Source organism: Takifugu rubripes, chromosome 12 (assembly GCF_901000725.2).
Source record: "Takifugu rubripes chromosome 12, fTakRub1.2, whole genome shotgun sequence".
Taxonomy (NCBI): Eukaryota; Metazoa; Chordata; class Actinopteri; order Tetraodontiformes; family Tetraodontidae; genus Takifugu; species Takifugu rubripes.
The window spans coordinates 12,657,472-12,675,352 of record NC_042296.1 but is presented as its reverse complement, the minus strand read 5'-3'; the positions used below and the strand labels follow the sequence as shown (position 1 = coordinate 12,675,352).

General features: G+C 48.1%; 2 protein-coding genes across 4 annotated transcripts in view; one reads left to right on the top strand and one right to left on the bottom strand.

Moving 5' to 3' along the window:
- Nucleotides 1-12,633, top strand: part of LOC101073975 (STT3 oligosaccharyltransferase complex catalytic subunit B) — a 44,782-nt gene extending 32,149 nt beyond the window's left edge. Inside the window, 10 exon segments of the mRNA XM_029844695.1 lie at nt 1,938-2,084; nt 3,421-3,469; nt 4,023-4,177; nt 4,923-5,134; nt 6,008-6,195; nt 6,793-6,964; nt 7,534-7,707; nt 8,705-8,818; nt 9,373-9,579; nt 11,378-12,633. Of these exon segments, the coding sequence (XP_029700555.1) occupies nt 1,938-2,084; nt 3,421-3,469; nt 4,023-4,177; nt 4,923-5,134; nt 6,008-6,195; nt 6,793-6,964; nt 7,534-7,707; nt 8,705-8,818; nt 9,373-9,579; nt 11,378-11,452 (1,493 nt within the window). The 3' untranslated portion in view covers nt 11,453-12,633.
- A 112-nt stretch (nt 12,634-12,745) lies between these two features.
- The window catches only part of osbpl10a (oxysterol binding protein-like 10a), a 36,205-nt gene continuing 31,069 nt past the window's right edge, over nt 12,746-17,881 (bottom strand). For 2 of the 3 annotated variants that reach the window (XM_011609404.2, XM_011609405.2), the window contains 6 exons: nt 17,641-17,790; nt 17,066-17,564; nt 15,929-16,115; nt 15,499-15,681; nt 15,265-15,419; nt 12,746-14,681 (listed from right to left, as the gene is read on the bottom strand). In XM_011609404.2, the coding sequence (XP_011607706.2) occupies nt 15,302-15,419; nt 15,499-15,681; nt 15,929-16,115; nt 17,066-17,564; nt 17,641-17,790 (1,137 nt within the window). In that variant the 3' untranslated portion in view covers nt 12,746-14,681; nt 15,265-15,301. Of the gene's footprint in view, nt 14,682-15,264; nt 15,420-15,498; nt 15,682-15,803; nt 16,116-17,065; nt 17,565-17,640; nt 17,791-17,881 lie in introns of those variants that run through there. The other variant, XM_029844696.1, reaches the window with a different exon arrangement.

The following is a 17,881-nucleotide window of genomic DNA, read 5'->3' as shown; positions in this document are numbered from 1 at the left end:
CATGTGATGTGCTCCAGGCAGAACAGCAGCAGCAAAACAGTTTCTTACTGAAGCCAAAGGCAGATAATTAATGCATTAAAGTAGAAAACCTTTTCAAATCCTACAACAGTTGATTCCAATTAGCCTAATGTGACTCATGATTTTGAACCAGTGCGGTAACCAAAAACTGAAGCTGCAATTATTGGATGAAGTTACATTTGTCGCGTGTAATTATGAAGCACTGTGGTTTTAGAATTGGCTGAAAATCTGCTAAATGTCACATCACCGTTCGTTAATAGTTCTTCTGTTCGACAGTGGTGCAAAAACAATCTCAGACGGGATTAGAGTTTTACTGCCGACTAAATATTCATTTGACGAGGCGACGGCACATTTATTTAACCTGGACTTTTAACACAATCACTTGTCATTTGTTGGCTCTGATGGCGACACTGTTAAGAAGTGACATGTTAGTTTTGTTAGTGTTATTAAACCAAAGAAAATACTACTGGGGTGTGTGTGTGTGTGTGTGTGCGCGTGTGTGCGTGTGTGTGGGTGTGGAATGGAGCCACACTGTTTGAAACACAGTGTGATTTTTTTGCCACAAATATTTTATGGGATTTTAAGCGGGTCTGAAAACCGCTTGTAGAACCATCCATCCATCCATCCCTCCCTCCCTCCATCCCTCCCTCCATCCATCCATCCATCCATCCATCCATCCCTCCCTCCCATCCCTCCCTCCCTCCCTCCCTCCCTCCCTCCACCCATCCATCCCTCCCTCCCTCCCTCCATCCATCCATCCCTCCACCCATCCATCCCTCCCTCCCTCCATCCATCCATCCATCCCTCCACCCATCCATCCCCTCCCTCCCTCCCTCCATCCATCCATCCATCCCTCCACCCATCCATCCCTCCCTCCATCCATCCCTCCATCCACCCATCCCTCCCTCCCTCCCTCCATCCATCCATCCCTCCATCCACCCATCCCTCCATCCATCCATCCATCCATCCACCCATCCATCCATCCACCTATCCATCCATCCACCCATCCATCCATCCATCCCTCCACCCATCCATCCCTCCCTCCATCCATCCATCCCTCCATCCATCCATCCATCCATCCATCCATCCATCCATAAATAGGTGTTTTCTGTTTGGGAATGTAAACGATCCCAGTCCATTTCAGTCCAGCTAAGGATCAAACTCACTCTTGACTGAGTGAAAACTGCCGTCCGTTGTGGAGGATTCAGGCCGGCGGACATTAACGGGCTTCCTTCCCTCGCGTCTGCTAGCAGACAAGGATACACACAGCGGTAGTTTGCACTATCCCCACCCAAAAAATCCACTTTTCGACTCCCCTTTTCTATCAGTCTGAGAAGGTTTCTTGTTTCCACCGTGACAGCTGCACAGAACATCTGGCGGTAGTGTTCAGGGAGATAGGAGTGTGAGGGAGCTGTGGCCGTACCCCCGAGATGTCGGCCCCTCAGGCTGCCAGGCAACGCAGCAGGAGTGACAAGCATGTTAGCACCATGGCAGCTCTCCAGGAGACAGGCAAGGGCTTAACCTTGGAAATAGGTGAGACTCTCCTGGTATTTCACGAGCTGCGTCAAGGTCCCGTCAGGAGAAAGGGAATCCATTAGGTTCTGAAACCCACCAAACAATGTGACAGCACCATATAATGGGCCAAAAGAGCAAAGAAGGAGCGAAATGCCAAAATCAACAGAGCCAAGGCATTGTCACGAGGTTAGAATGGTCGTTAGCAGTGTTTTGGGTTCCCCGTGTGTAAGGCCGGCCAGTGGCGCCGGGCTGAGCCGCCTCCTCCGGACCTCAGCCACGCTGGAGATGCTGCCGCATAACCACAAATCCGCTTCGTGCCCCGGAGCTGTCTGCATAAATCAGGGCCTCCTCCAAGTGTTCACTTCCCTTTGACGTGTCTCCTCACGCCTTGTCTTCCGTCTCAGGTGTGTTTGCACTTCTGCAAGCCTACGCCTTCCTGCAGTACCTGAAGGACCGGCTGACCAGACAGGAGTTCCAGACGCTCTTCCTGCTCGGGGTCTCTCTGGCGGCAGGCGTGGTCTTCCTCACTGTGATTTATCTCACCTACACAGGTACGCTCACTCCTGGGGAGGGATTTGTCCCGTCCCCAGTCACGGTGACCATGTGTCCCGACAAATATTCCTTAAAGTGCGTGGCAGAATCCCCTCTTTGCATTGAATGCAGTGGCGCTCGTTTCCTCTAAAATAACGATCTGCTACCGTAACTGTGGGAAATAAGATTCAACGTGAACATTAGCGGAGGATGTTCCCCCGGCAGCATCCCCTGATCTCCCTGCTGTGCACAGCCTCAGCTACAGCTGGTTAAACCTTAGCTGCCCCCCCACTTCTCCTGTTCGACCCCGCAGGCGTCTGCCTTTTGCCTCCTCGCGGTCCATTGATTTAATGGGTCTTCTGGAGGACCAACTAGCATCCTGAAGTCTTCTCCGAACAAAGACAAACTTGCTGGGCATTCGTATTTAAAGGTGGCCATTTTTCACGCTCGGTTCTTAGCGTCCCTCCTCACCGATTTCATGTGCACGTGACATTTCCAACATTTAACGTGACCTTGGCAGCGCTCATTTGTGTCTCGACAGTGATTTAGACTTTGGAATCTCTGCTGGAGTTTTTCTCGTTGGCTTCGGATCAGGACTTTTATTTTTGGTTTTCTCGATGCTTGTAAAGTAAAAGGCAGAATATTTTCCTCATGTGCACGTATGCATCTTCTCAAGGGCACCGGCAGACTGGGTGCTGCTCCCCGCGAGCCTCGATTGTGGAGCTTATGGTTTTACTGGATTTCACCTTCTTTTCATTAATGAGATGCTGCAAAAGCCTCCAGGCATTTGTAGGTTTGCATGATCTGCTGCACGTGTTCTCATTTACAGAATAAATGGTTTTATTCATTCTTGTAAACAAGTCAATTCCAGTTGTAGAACGCCATTAATAGAATATTGATGACAATGAATATTTTTAGTATTGATACACTCCCTCAGGATGTTTTGAACAGCATTTAAACTTGGTTCTTGACTTAGAATTCTACAGAACTTTTACAGCATTGTTTTTAAAAAAAAGAGTCCTGGTTTTGAATCCCTCTGGAGCCAGGGGCGTTTGGATATGAAGTTAGCATATTCTGGCTGGAAAACGTGGTAGCAGGGGGAGGTACCAGGAGACCTCCAGAGCTCCAGAACAGAACCCCCAGGGCGTCCACATGGCCCTGCTGGCGACTCCTTCAGGGCGGTCCACAATAAATAAAGTGAAAGGCAGAATAATCTACTGGCAGTATTTTTGCCCGATTAACACAATCTCTATTCAACAGTCTTCCGCTGGCATGTTGCCTCTCAAGGGCTGAAGTGGAGAGCATTAAAAGACAATTGTCATTTATTCCGTTATTGATCGTCTTTCCTGCCTCCAGGATACATCGCTCCGTGGAGTGGTCGCTTCTACTCTCTCTGGGACACTGGGTAAGTGGCGTTGACCTTCACTGTTGCTGACACGCAGCATTGTGCATGTTAGCATGAATTCACAGCAACACAATGTCTGACCTGTAAAAGCGCCATATGTTGATGCTCCGTATGTGTGGTAATTCATCGTTCAGGAACAATCCTTCCCTCCATGTGATTACAGGAGCAAATTGTCCAACTCTAGAGGCTGATACTAATTCCTTAATGTGCTGTGGTTTTTTTTTTTTGCCCAAACGTAATTACGAAATACAATATTCTCCAAATGTAATCCAAAGCTTTTAGAGGTGGCTATATAAAAGCCATTAATGGATGCAGAGGGAGCATCAGAAAAAACTCTGGAGAACGTTACTCCACACGAATGGTAAATGTGTTCATACCTAAGGATTAGCATGCTAGATGGTAAAACAATCATCTTCCCTCATATTTCAGGAGTTAATCAGGGAGATCTTTTGTATAATTTGTTTGAACATTCCCAGGGCACAATTCCCAACATGAATAGCATCTCGCTGTTTCTCTCTTCCATCTCTTTGTCTTTGCTCCTCTCCTCTCGCAGCTATGCCAAAATCCACATCCCAATTATAGCATCGGTGTCGGAGCACCAGCCCACAACATGGGTTTCCTTCTTTTTTGACCTTCATATCCTGGTGTGCACGTTCCCAGCAGGCCTTTGGTTCTGTATCAAGAATATCAATGACGAGCGTGTGTTTGGTAGGAAGATTTTTTTATCATTCCTCTGAAATTTGCTCGGTTTGAGTTTTCGGGGGAGGTTTTCTGTGTGGATTTATTGTCCTGTTGAGTTTCAATCTAAAACCTCATCTGAATTAAGGAGGTTTTCTCATTCCTCACGGCGTTCTCTGCTAATAAAGGTGCACAAGGATTCCATTAGACTGATTGTGGTAATTCCTAAATGATGCCAGTGATTAAAACAGGATTCATTTAAACGGCACACGTGCAGCGATGCCTTGTACACGCGGAGCTCCTCGTGAGGTTGAAACGGTGACGGCTCGTTACCTTTCTTTCATCACACCTTGGTGACATCCAGCCTGCTCCCAAATGCTCCTGTAGACCCACCTGGTCTGAAGCTCCGTGGCATCATCTGCAGATGTGTCACAAACGGAAACACATGAAAGGAACCTTTCTGCCTGCACGTGTCTCGAGGGCAGTGCAGCCGGGATCAAGGGCAGGGAACCTTTGAGGAGTCCCTCATCAGCCTGTTTCTTTCACCGTTAATCATCCTATTACAGCTATTGATTAGCCGTGCACCTGTTGAACCAGGTCAGCACTCCAAGGACATTAAGCAGCCATTTTTCTGGGAGCGTGTTTGTTCAGGAGAGCAGAGCAGGTTAGGAAAGGTTCTTCTGTTAAATGTTTATTCCTGCGTCACTCTGCGTGCGGGTGCCTCCTCGTGGCACATGCACACTCACACCCGCGCCCTCTGCTCTCCACCCTCCAGTGGCCCTGTACGCCATCAGTGCGGTGTATTTTGCCGGCGTGATGGTGCGCCTGATGCTGACCCTGACTCCCGTGGTCTGCATGCTGTCTGCTGTGGCCTTCTCCAGTGTGTTTGAGCATTACATGGGAGACGACACCAAGAGAGAGAAGCCACCCGCCGAAGACAGCAGCGATGAGGACGACAAGAGGAATTCTGGGAATCTTTACGACAAGGTCGGGGCATGCTGATGATTGCAATTTTGACCGACATAAAAAGCTCTTGACTGCTTGCATTGGCCTGCTTTACATTTATGCATCTAAGCATAAAGCCTCAACACTCTGAGAAGCAAAGGCGTGTTTGTTTTTCCTTGTTGATTCACGTCTCTGCAGCAGCTTTTTGCAGAGGAGGTTTTGTTGCCATTTCAGTGTTTTTCAGTTTGTGGGATTCAGCTCTGATTCAGCTTTGGCTGCTTATCATTATTTTAGCTCGTCTCCTTTTTATTAGGTTTTTACATTTCTACCAGATTGATGTTGGCGGTTGCTCTCGTATAAACCCGTTTTCATGGAAAAGTTCTGAAATAACAGCAGAAATTCATTTACAGATTTGTCAGACTGATTGTATGCGAGGTCATTTTCTGAATTCTGCTACAGCAATATAAAAGTTCTGGTTATCAAAGTAGTAGGTTGCAGCTCCATCTCCATGTTGCTGGCATAAAAGTAAGCTGAAATATTAAATAATTTAAATATGGATGAACCCAAATTTATAATTGAGTTTTTGGTTTAAAAAAACCAGTGTTTACAGGAGAGATGTAAAATGAGCCCTTATTTGCTTAAAGCCTTTCAGAAGGCGGTGACCTGTCACCCTCCTTTCGGCTCTTTCTGCACCCTTCAGGTCACATCACCATTATTACCCTTCTGTAACTGCACATCACGGAAAACGCTCGAGTAAATAATGTCAACTGATGACATGGTATCGGAAAACCGAGGATGCCTGCTGATATTTGGCTCGTTTAGTTCGTTCAATAATTAATTCCACTCAATAATTCATCTGTGGAGTCACAGCAGTCTCTGCTCATCAATCACTGAAGTGTTTGTCGCCCCCTGCAGGCTGGAAAGGTGCGCAAGCACGTGTCAGAGAAGGAGAAGGCTGAGGAGGGTTTAGGCCCCAACATCAAATCCATCGTCACCATGCTCATGTTGATGCTGCTGATGATGTTTGCTGTGCACTGCACGTGGGTGACCAGCAACGCCTACTCCAGCCCCAGCGTGGTGCTCGCCTCCTACAATCACGACGGGTACGTGCGCTTTATTCAGAACAACACTCGAAGGAGCACGCGCGTATGCAGGAGAGAGGACGAGCGTGCACATTTCATACAAATTAGCAGAAATATTGACACAAGAGGCTAAAACAACCTGGAGATTGTAGGTCACCGAAAGATCGGTGGATCATCTCTGAATGTGGTCAAAGCTGAAATAATCCTTTAAGAGGCTTCCAGCTCAGCAGACAGGAAGTAGGAGAAGCTGCGACTAAATGCTCCTCTCATACATTTATTAATGAGTCAGCACTTCTCCAACAATGCTTTAGTCATGCTACAGGGAGCCGAGCAGCTGTCCCTCTCTCTCTCTCTCTCTCACACACACACGCACGCACACACACACACACAATGTGACTGTCCCACCTTCAGGTAACTGGCCTCTGTGTGTCTGCTTCTATTCCTTAAGGTAAATTTAAGGAGGGCTTGTTTTGGGGGCGGTTTCTAAATTCCCGAGCTTCTCCTGCACGGCTGCTCTATTTTTAGCCCTTGTTGCTCTTCTGATTCATCGTCGTCACTGAAATATTGATAAGTTGGCTTCATGGTTCTTTGCCTGTCAACCTTATTCTTCCTTCCCAGGACACGCAACATCCTGGATGATTTCAGGGAGGCCTACTATTGGTTGAGACAGAACACAGACGAGCATGCGCGCGTCATGTCGTGGTGGGACTACGGGTACCAGATAGCAGGAATGGCCAACAGGACCACGCTGGTGGACAACAACACGTGGAACAACAGTCATATAGCCCTGGTGAGCCCGAGGCTGCTGTCCTGACCTTCGCTCCCTCTTTTTTATTTCATTTTGGATTTGTTGCTCACGGAAACTAATGTTGGTGCACGCTGGCTGATTTCACTGGGGAACACTATTGAGTTAGGTCTGACAGCTGAACCCAATGACCCCCACGGACCCCTCTGGTTCCATGGACCCCTCTAGTTCCATGGACCCCTCTGGTTCCATGGACCCCTCTAGTTCCACGGACCCCCTCTAGTTCCACGGACCCCCTCTAGTTCCATGGACCCCTCTAGTTCCACAGACCTCCTCTAGTTCCACGGACCCCTCCAGGGTACTGCCAGCACTGACCTGTTGGCTCAACTGGGACGGCACCAACCAGTTGTCCCGTAGCTGGAGAGGAGTCCAGTCGTGGTCAGCGGGCAGGTCTGGAGGGGAAACTGGACCTGCTAGAAACAAACACACTTTTGGAATCAGCATAAAAATCAAAGTCAACAGAATTTTTCTCCCCAATTGTTCCGGTGTTTTCATGGTTCCTGTTGTTACCAAGAGGAGCTGCTTAGTTACCCGGCCTCTCGTGCTGCTTCCAGGTGGGGAAAGCCATGTCTTCCAACGAGAGTGCAGCCTACAGCATCATGAGGTCCCTGGACGTGGACTATGTTCTGATCATCTTTGGGGGGGTGATCGGCTACTCTGGAGACGACATTAACAAGTTTCTGTGGATGGTGAGGATAGCAGAGGGAGAACACCCCAAAGATATCCGGGTGAGTGTCACACACACAAATATTAGTGGTTCTTCTATCTCTTCTCATCTGAGAACACTGGAACAAGCCTCCATTCAGCCTCCTTTTCCTTCCTTCTCATTTCCTCTCTTGGATTCTGCTGCTCTTTCATCGTCATTCAGTGCTCGTTTGCATCCTTGTGCTTATTTTCACTCAGCAGATGAAGGCTACGAGTTTTATTCAAATCCTTTTTAACCTGCTCTTTACAGCAACTTGGTTCATTAAGATGTGGCCACAACCAAGCACACTTAAGTTAACTGCTACACACAAACTACACAAACAGAAAAAATTCCACAGCTGAATATTAATGGGAATTCTGCAATTGCACTGTGATATTTTCATGCATCCAGGAAATCGAATGGGAGGAAACTGCCACCTGTTCCGGCATTAATTCAATCTTTAAACTGTACGGCAGGAAGTGTCGATCGAGCTGCTCCGACGAACAGACAGACCGAGGAAGTGCTCCGACTAATCAATATACATCATCAGTCACTTCTTTCCTGTCTGCTCCCCAGCAATCCGTCTGTATTTGGGTCAGAACCACTTCAGTAACAGGGATTCTGGACCTGTCTGGATTTTTCTCTGAATACAGATAAACTATTTCTGAATTCACTCTCTAGCTGCTCCTCTGACATTCAGAATCCTGGAACATATAGAGGTCGATGCTATTGAAATATTTTAGGATCTCGGAGGGAGGAAGGGAAGAAGTGAGGGAGGGAAGGGAGGGAGGAAGGGAAGGAGTCAGGGAGGGAGGAAGGGAGGGAGGGTGGGTGGGAGTGAGGGTGGGACTGTGAGTGAGCTGCCACCCTGCAGTGACCCCTGCAGTGACCCCTGCAGCGACCCCTGCAGTGACCCCTGCTGTGACCCCTGCAGCGACCCCTGCTGTGACCCCTGCAGCGACCCCTGCTGTGACCCCTGCAGCGACCCCTGCTGTGACCCCTGCTCTCATTTGTGCTGACGTGGCTTCATGTGTTTCCAGGAGAGCGACTACTTCACCCCTCAGGGGGAGTTCCGGGTGGACAAGGCCGGCTCTCCCACTCTGCTCAACTGTCTCATGTACAAGATGTCCTATTATCGATTTGGTGAAATGCAGGTGAGGAGCTAAAGCACCTGCTGGTTCCATTCACCACACGTTGTTCATCATTTATGTCCTGAAGGTGAGAGGTCAGCGCTCAGAGAGGGTCTGCATTAGATATGAATGTGTTCCAGCTCCGTGGCAGATCGGATCCCAATGGGAAAAGCACCATCGCCAGAGGAGCTGGGGGGGGGGGGGCACTCCAGCTCATGATCACGTGTCCATCTAAATTCATCATTAGTGTAGATTCATCCCAGCTAACGCGGGAGAATCGAGACATCAGTAGACGGGTGAGGGTGTGAGGCAGGAGGAGGTGGAGAGACAGGAAATGATGAGTGGAATGAAGCTAGCATCACGCTACATGTTCGCGCGGAAACAGGAAAACCGACTTAAAATAGGACAGGTTGCGTTATCAGCAGACGACTGTGCAGCGTCCCGGAGACGCCGGCTCTGCCCTCGGGAAAAAAATGCATCTCCAAAATGCAAAGAGGAACTTTCCAAACGTGACATTTGAAGCACAGAACACAGCTGCTCGCTCCGATGCCCAACAAGGACCTAATTTGTGTCCACAGCTGGATTTCAGGACGCCTCCCGGCTTTGATCGGACACGCAACGCTGAAATCGGCAACAAGGACATCAAGTTCAAGCACCTGGAGGAGGCGTTCACCTCAGAGCACTGGCTGGTCCGGATCTACAAGGTCAAGAAGCTGGAGAATCGAGAACTGCTGGGCCACAAACCTCGGAACGTCAGGAACAAACAAAAGTACACTTCCAAAAAGGTAGAACGAACTCTTGTTTTAAACAATTGAAGTATGTCACCCTGACATTTCTACTCATACGAAAGTTCATTATTCTCTGAAGTCAGGGGGTCCCGTCCCCCCGTTGGGCCTCTACAAAAGCCGTTCCAAAGACCGGACACTCATTTTAGCCAGAAAATCTGCTCCTTTATTTAAGGGTAAATTTTGCCCTCCGTTCTTTTTCAAGCCAGTAATCTGTCACCTTGTCTGGACTTGAAGGGAGTGAGCTGACCTTGGTTCATTACTGTCAGTCAAAAAGGGCTTCAGCCTTTAGACAGACGCTCCAGTCACCATGCAGACGTCTTCTGTCCAGGCCCGTCCACCGTTGACTCCCGAGACATCGCAGAGGTGAACGTGGGGATGCAGCAGCATGTGCCTTGTGCTCACGTACATGCTGTTGGATCTAGTTTATCTTAGGTCAGACAACGAACTACTGAATGATCTCTTTACTCCAGGGGTCGGCAACCCGCGGCTCTTTGGCGCCGCCCTAGTGGCTCCCTTGAGCTTTTTCAAAAATTTGAAAATGGAAATTACTTTATTATAATTTCTGTAGGAGAAAACGTGACAAACATTCTTAAAGTTTTCCAGTGCTGTAAAAATGTGTATAATAAATATTTAATTTCAACATCTCATTATAATGGAAGTTAAACTTAAAGCACCACCGTACAGCAGAGTGGTCACGTGGGCGTCATCCTCTCCAGGATGCTGCAGGGAAAATAAGCATTTCATCATTGGAACTATCTGACTATCTCTGTTAATTGAAAAATTCAGACAATATTCATTTTACATTTTTAAAATGGTCATAATTTCATTTAATTTCTCAATTCGTTATTGTTGAAATGGCTTAAAAATGTATTTGTTCTTTATGTATGTTTCCTTTGATAGGTCGATAGGTAGGGTTCAGAGGTCGCACCCGTGGCGTTGTGGGTGAGGCAGTGCAGTAACAGAGCGCCAGCATAGTTTAAAGAAAGTATACACTGCCTTAAAATAATAAATCTGCACGGTCCAAGAGGCGCTCACGTTTCCACGGCGTGTGCGGAGGACGGAGAGTTGGGAGTAAAACTTTTCAAAAGAACTCTGTAGGCCATTATTTCATTGGACCGGTGTAGCTCCAATCATCAATGCTCATTATGTATTTGTGGCCTAATTACCATTTGGGAAGTAGGCTAATACAGCGAATATAGACACTTCACTATACGCGCTATATAAGGCTTTTCATTTTTTGCGGCTCCAGACAGATTTGTTTCTTGTTTCTTTGGTCCAATGGCTCTTTCAACATTTTGGGTTGCCGACCCCTGCTTTACGCCATCGTTGGAATTTTTTTTCCTCTCCGATGGCACAGGCCAATTCCAAGGTGATAACGCCAGGATCCACCGTGCTTGAATAGAGCGGTTGAGGGAGCACGAGAGGCCATTTTCACACAGTGGTCGGTCATCACTGACCCCACTGATCACCTCTGGCTGTGCCGGAGACGCCGTTGCTCCGTGGTCGCCCTCTCCTCTCATCAATGCAAGATCCTAATGCAGCTCTGAAAAGAAGGTTTGTGTCATCAACGCAAAACTTCAGCTCCAAACAGGAGCAAATGTGACGTTTTAGAAGTTTATCGAAACAACGTCCCAGCGAAGGTGTGTGATCAAAACATTTCATTTCATTCCTTTAGATGAAGCTGAGCTTCCCCCGGAGGCCACGAGCATCAAATCAAGAACTAAAAAGTCAAATGGAAAATGTGCTCTTGTAAACTACACTGTGAACCTGATCAGCTCCGTCTCTGTGTCACCAGACTGCCAAGAGGAAGCGAGGACACATCAAGAACAAACTTGTGGTGAAGAAAGGCAAGAAATTCCAAAAGAAATAACGCTGACGAAGACGGACTCTTCCAGGAAAACAAGTGCAAAGAACGTAGGAGCAGCTTAGGGAGGCGGCATTTATCAGGCACCTGATTTCAACAGGTGCCTGAGGAGGTTGAAACTGGACGTCTGGTTCACACCAGAACTCTTTCATTTCGAGGACTTTTTTTTAAAACTCTGTACTTGAATGTGTGGCGAGGTATAGGGCTGTCCCACCTGTCTGTGTCTACTAATTTGTGGTACATTTATTGTTTATTAGTCCAGGTATTGTGGTGAAGGAGCAGGCAAAACAGGAAGAAGACTCGGGACCTTTGTACCAAAGAGCCATTGACCTTGCTCCATGGCACACGGGAACTCTCCTGAGAAGGAGAGCAAGGGAGAGCTCGTTCCTGACACGTGTACAGAGGACTGTATGCGGTATGGAGGAACATCCCATCATCTGTAGAATCAACTTTAATATTGCTGCCATCTCATTTGTGTCTGCCTGAATCAACCACCCTTTTTTTCAGTTCTTTAGGAAGGAAAATTAGCTGAATATGTAAATATGTTGTGTAAATCAAATGTGGAGAAGGATGATAATATATTGCATTCCTGTGTTGAGGCCTGTTGTGATTAATTTTCTTTGTGTGCGAGTGCTAATAGTCTGGTGAATGCAATAATTCTGTACAGAGGGGTTCGACGTTGGGGTGGAAGAAGGAATGTGAATTTTTACGATGTCTCCCTGCTGCAGCCCTTGTTTTTCATAAATGACATGGAGTGTCCATTAGTGCTAGAGTTTGAAAGAAAAGCATCCGTTTAAAAAAAGAGCATATTTTATGAGGCCTCCTGTCCTGCAGGGGGAGCTCGTTTGTTCTGTGTGCAAAGCCTAGTGCCTCACTGCTGGTCACGTCGCCTCATTTTGCTGCTTCCTTCAGTGTTGCTGAACACGTTTAACGGATGAACACGTGTTTTAAGGATGACTGGGGGAACCGAGCGCTGATGTCTGGGACTCCAACAGGGTTGTTTCAGTGTCCAACCCTGGACCGATGAGTGTTGGAGCCTCCTTCTGTGGTGGAGCTGTGTCCTAATTCCAAACTGCACAAAAGCCTTAAATCCTCCTGAGTGTGTGTTTGGTTTACGCTGTAGTCATGACATCAGAAATCATTGCTGCTGCACCTAAATGTTAATAAAAGCGTTGGTTTTTCTTGGAGATCGTTTTTGCTCCTGTTGAGTCGGCAGCATTGATCTGCAAGCGGTCGTTAAAACATTCAAAATAAGAAATTAAAATCCAGTTGGAGTAAATTGAGTAGAAGCGATGTGTGCAGGCAGCTGGACGTCTATCGCCACATCCTGAAAATATTTCCTTACATTTACGAGCTGATGCAATTCCTCTGACCAACCACTTTCCGATTTTCTTTTCTTTATCGCTTTAATAACCCGTGAATGGAGAAATATGTTGGCAGCTTTTAGAAATGAATGTAAGTGGGCAGCTGTTGGTGATGAAGTTCAAAAGTAGCTGAAACATGAGAAACATCAGCAGTTTCCCTAAAATGTAACAGTTCTGTGTGTGAAATAGTTCATCTGCTTAATGGAATAACTCGTTATTCCAGCAGTTGGGATTTGGGACACAGCTTTGATTGGACGTTTTTTGGTTCATGCCTGTTGCTGCACTTTCTGCACGCGTCACCTGCAGCCCTGTTTCACCTGCGAGAAGATTGATTAGAAGAGTTCATGAATGAGTCGAGCGCTCAGACGAAGCCTTTGTGTTTGGTTCTTTATTGTGAAGTAGCGGAGCACTTCGCCATCCGTTTCCTTACTTGTTCTGAACTCTGTCCTCCGTTCCTGAATCTGTTTGATGAATCACTTTCTGACCTTTCAGAGTTTCCGTTTACATAGTTCTGTTCAACCGTCTTTGGGGAAAAAATACACTTTAATGAACACAATTAAGGAACTTGTTTTTATTGTCTCCCATCCTTCTGAAGAGTGGAAAGATGGCCGCTAGATGGCAGCATTGGTCTGAGATGGGTCAGCTGCAGGTTCAGACATCCCATATTCTAAAGTAGTGGTATGTATACATTACAACCCATAATGAATTTTCAATAGCTAACCTTGACCAAAATGTTGGTGGGGTGTTGCTAAATCACAAAACTAACATTCTACAGGGTCCAGCATGGTTGTACCAGCAGTTTTTATTCTAATTTATAACTTTTATTAAATTTATCATAAAGCTTTGTGGCAGAAACACTGCAGTTCCCAGGAGAGAGACGTCCTTCAGCTCAGGGAACATACAACTATTTATTTTGAAAAAGAAAATAAGGTCTCAACCAAGGAAGGATCTTTCATTCATCCTCAGACTGGTTTTGAGTGGTTTTACAATCTTCCGCTACAAGCTGCTGAGTTCAAATACAAACAAGGAGCAGGAACACGTGTAAAAGGTGAAATAGAACCCCCACTTGAAGGTAGCGAAGGGGAACATTTGCTTCTAAAAGAGGCTGCCCGGTCCATTTGTGGCTGGTGTTCTGGTGGCTTTTTCCCCTCTACAACCATCCAGATGCATCACCACAGGTGACCTGAGGAGGAGAACTAAAGGAGGTCCCAATTACACAGGTACCGCCTCGAGAAGAGAAGGCGGGTGGGAAGGGTGTCGGACGTGACAGGAAGAAAGTGTCACATAAAACACGGGAGGTCACATGGTATCAGACGTACAATGACGAGAGCGCACGGTTCAAATGTGGCTAAATACATTCAGAGTGCAGAACGATCAGGACCACCTCTGTACTGGATCTACTGGATCTACTCTGAGCAGAGGTGCACCAGCCACAGACGTCAAACGGAACGTTATTTCTAAAGTGCTCAACTGAACAACTGACAGCTACACTCGTTCTACCGAGGCGTCGCCAACGGAAAAGCAGAACACGGTCGTTATCTTAAAAAAGTGACAAACTTCATTACTGTGCGTGTGCAAAAAAGGCCTTGGCAAGGTGAAAAATAGAAATACTCTAGTTTGTTTAGTAATGCTATTAACCGTGTATAAAAACCTAGTTTAGCCCCGAGAGCTCCGGCCGCGGACCCAGCGGAGATCTCTTTGGCACCTGGCTCTGCGTCACTGACGGTCTGGAGGACTCTGAGGGTCCGTTGTCTTCCAGATGTCTGTCCTCTGGAGAGGGGGACATCGTCTACTGTCCTGGATGGGGAGGGGGGGGGGGGGCTCCGTCAGGTCGGCTTCCACAGAGGATGGATGTACATCCAGCCGTCTCCCTGGTGAGGAAAAATCGATAGTTTAGAAAAACAGACTTGTTCTAGTTTTGCTGATCCTGATACGGTCCATCAAGACCAGAAGGAGGGGTGGCCCAGATCTCCAGATGAGGATGAGGATGGACTTGTCCTATCCTATCTTCTACCTGTCCTCCCCCTCTCCTCTCTCTCTACCCCCCCCCCATCAGCAGGAGGGTCCCCTGACATGAGCCTGGTCCTGCTCCAGGTTTCTTCCTGTTAAAGGGGAGTTTTTCCTTGCCACTGTTGCTTGTCTGGGGTCAGGCCCTGGGATTCTGGAAAGCGCCTTGAAACAATTTTGATTAAATAAAGATTGATTTGATTTGTTTCTATGCTGGTGTTTTCTGTGCATGTGGCGTCGGTCCTGCCCAGGGGGAGGGGCCCCTCGCTGCAGCGTCCTTTTTCCTGACTCAGCATGAGGGTAACATAACTAACTTCAGCTTGATTAACTTGATAACGAGGTCTGATCCTCACCGCCTACTCTGACCCCCAGCTTCAGCCTGACCCCCGCGGTGACGCATCTTTAGCCTGACAGGATCTTTGCTACATTCATCGGCGTCTTCTGTACCTCTTTCGTGAAGTATTTGGGAGTCCAGGCTTTGTTGTCAGCCGCCCTCTGCTTCTCCTCCCCCCCGCTGTCGCTCCTCCAGCCGATGTTTGTGCTCCGTGGCCTCGTCGATGTTCCCGTCCTTCAGAGATTTGGTGACGCGCTTCCAGAGCCTCCTGGGAACACACACATGGAGGACAACGCGTTAAGACGGTTCCTCCACGCCCGGCGCTCCAGCACCCTCCGAGGCTCCACCTGGACTCTGTCCTCCCCTGTCGCTCCACAGGCCGCAGCTTCTTCTTGGTGACGGGAAGTTTGTCGGTGTCGATGACCTTGGTTTCCCCGCTGCTGTAGGTGAACTCCAGCGTGCCGTTCCACTCGCCCTGAGCTTTGCACACGATGGTGTTGGTGGAGTTGTGTTTGACCTCCGCTGTCACCCTGCAGCAGGAGGACATTGTTAGCAGCTGAAAGCAGCTGAAGAACGCTGAAAGTCTGAACATGTGACGATCGCTCTGGATCTTAGATTCTGACGGGGATCTTTTCCTGCTGCAGTAAATCACCGTTGGAAACGCGCAGCCACAATTTTCCACAGTTACGTGTGAAATGAGTGGTGAAATCGGTGGCATAAGCCTGCAGAGTCCAATGGCGGCCGGTTCTCCTCCAGACCGACAGCAGCGACGCCCACCTGTGAACTTTGCCCCCGTAGAAAGGTTTGGTGTGGAAGGTGACGGTGGCGGAGTAGCCGCTCTTGGCACAGCTGATGGAGACTTTTCCGCCCAGTTCGACCCAGGGCACGGTGAGGATGGAGCGGGCGTAGGCGCTGGGCAGCGTGAAGACGTACTCCTCATCGTGCTCCAGCAGACAAAGGACTCCTGGGAGGGGGAGAGGCGAGGGCCACATGAGACGGGTGACTGACAGCTCGCTTCGTTATGGAGAATGAAGAGGGTTCTTATCTCAGAAAGGATATTAAGTCCATCTTATTAGACCCAGTAGCTTTGATCTGAGATCATGAGATCATTTGTTTAATGCTTCCGTTGCTAAAGCCTGAGCAGCACGAGCCAGATTTGATGATTTTATCAGCAGAACTGTCTTTAATATCACCTTTTAGTCAGATTGATTTTTCAGCATCAGCTCAAGCCGAACATGAGCGGAGCGACGGCGAGCGTTGGCGACTCGGCAGCACATTCTTGGGATCACATGTCCATGAAGGGCTGTTCTGTCTCTGCACATCACATGTCCACACGAGACACCACGCTAGAGGCCCCGTGGACGTTTCAAAGTAAACGGAAAAATAGCTGTCTTCATTTAGCAAAGGGAGATGAAATAAACCCTCAGCGGTAAAATGGGTTCTTCCTCCTCTGGATGAACGTTTAAGCCGAGACGACGTCTGCACATTTGCTCTTTAAACAAAGCTAGCTCCATGTTTTCAGGCTTTAATGAGGTTTTTAATCATATTCTGATCATTAATTAAGCTTCGGGGGTGTATTTTACTGGTTTATTTGGCTTTTTTCTAAGACTAACAATAATTTATCTTGGTTATTTTACACTGTAGGACTAATTATTGTTATTAAAGCATTCAGAAAGAACCTCTGAAATACGACATCTTTAAGATTGTAAAACAAAGTATTTCAATAAATACTTTTCTTTGACATCTACAGTTGACTTTATGTTATATATTTGAATATTACCTGTCCTAAATGTGTTCTAAACTTTTTCCCCTCCACAGAAACACAGTTTAACTGATTTAGTCTCGGTTAGCTTAGCGAGCTTAGCTTAGCATGCACTGATGTGTCTCCTGTTCGGCTGTTGAGGATGAGCTTACCTTCTCCCACCATGGACACCCCTATCGACATCCCCATGAACTTGCTCTTGGTCCACACGTGGGCGCTGACGCACATCTTCCTCTCCCGACACTCGCAGTAGAACCCAGACACCGGCGGGTGATGGGAAACCTGTTCCGCCACAAATCGAACTCTGTAGCATCCTGCCGATGAATCCTCAGCCTGCTGGCTGTTGTTGGGAGCCCTGCCCTGATCCCGGGAGGACCCCTGGTTGGATCTGACCTGAGGTTTGACTTTTTCCCGAGGAACCTCCCAGGAACAATGGAAAGTCTCCCCCAGTATAGGGTTGTAGGGCTTTTTCGCCACCGCCCCTTTGCGCCCCTCGTGGAAGGCGGTCAGGTAGTACTCCACAAAACGGACTATTCGGTCTTCCGCCGTGGCTCCGGCCGTGATCGACAGGAACATGTCGGGATGGGCCATGAAGTTAGCGTACATCTCCAGCAGCGAGCGCTTCTCCAGAATGAAGGTTGGCAGCACCACCTAGAAGCAGCGAAAGCAAACGGTCAGAGCTGGAACCTCTGTCCTCCCGCGTGTGAGAAGGACAGTCGGTGCGTACTCGTGTGAGGTCCATGCCCAGTTTGAGCTGGGACAGAAGGTGGAGGATGATGCTCCGCTGGTCGTCCAGGACGCCCAGGTCCTCCTCGTCGTTGTCCTCTGTGTCCGTCAGCTCGTCAGAGGGGTTGATGTCCTCCAGCCCCATGTGGTGCTGCAACGACACGAAGATAGGGAGTCACTCAGAGCGGATCACGGGGCTGACGCACGAGAACAGAACCAACCATCGATGGTCATTCATGCCT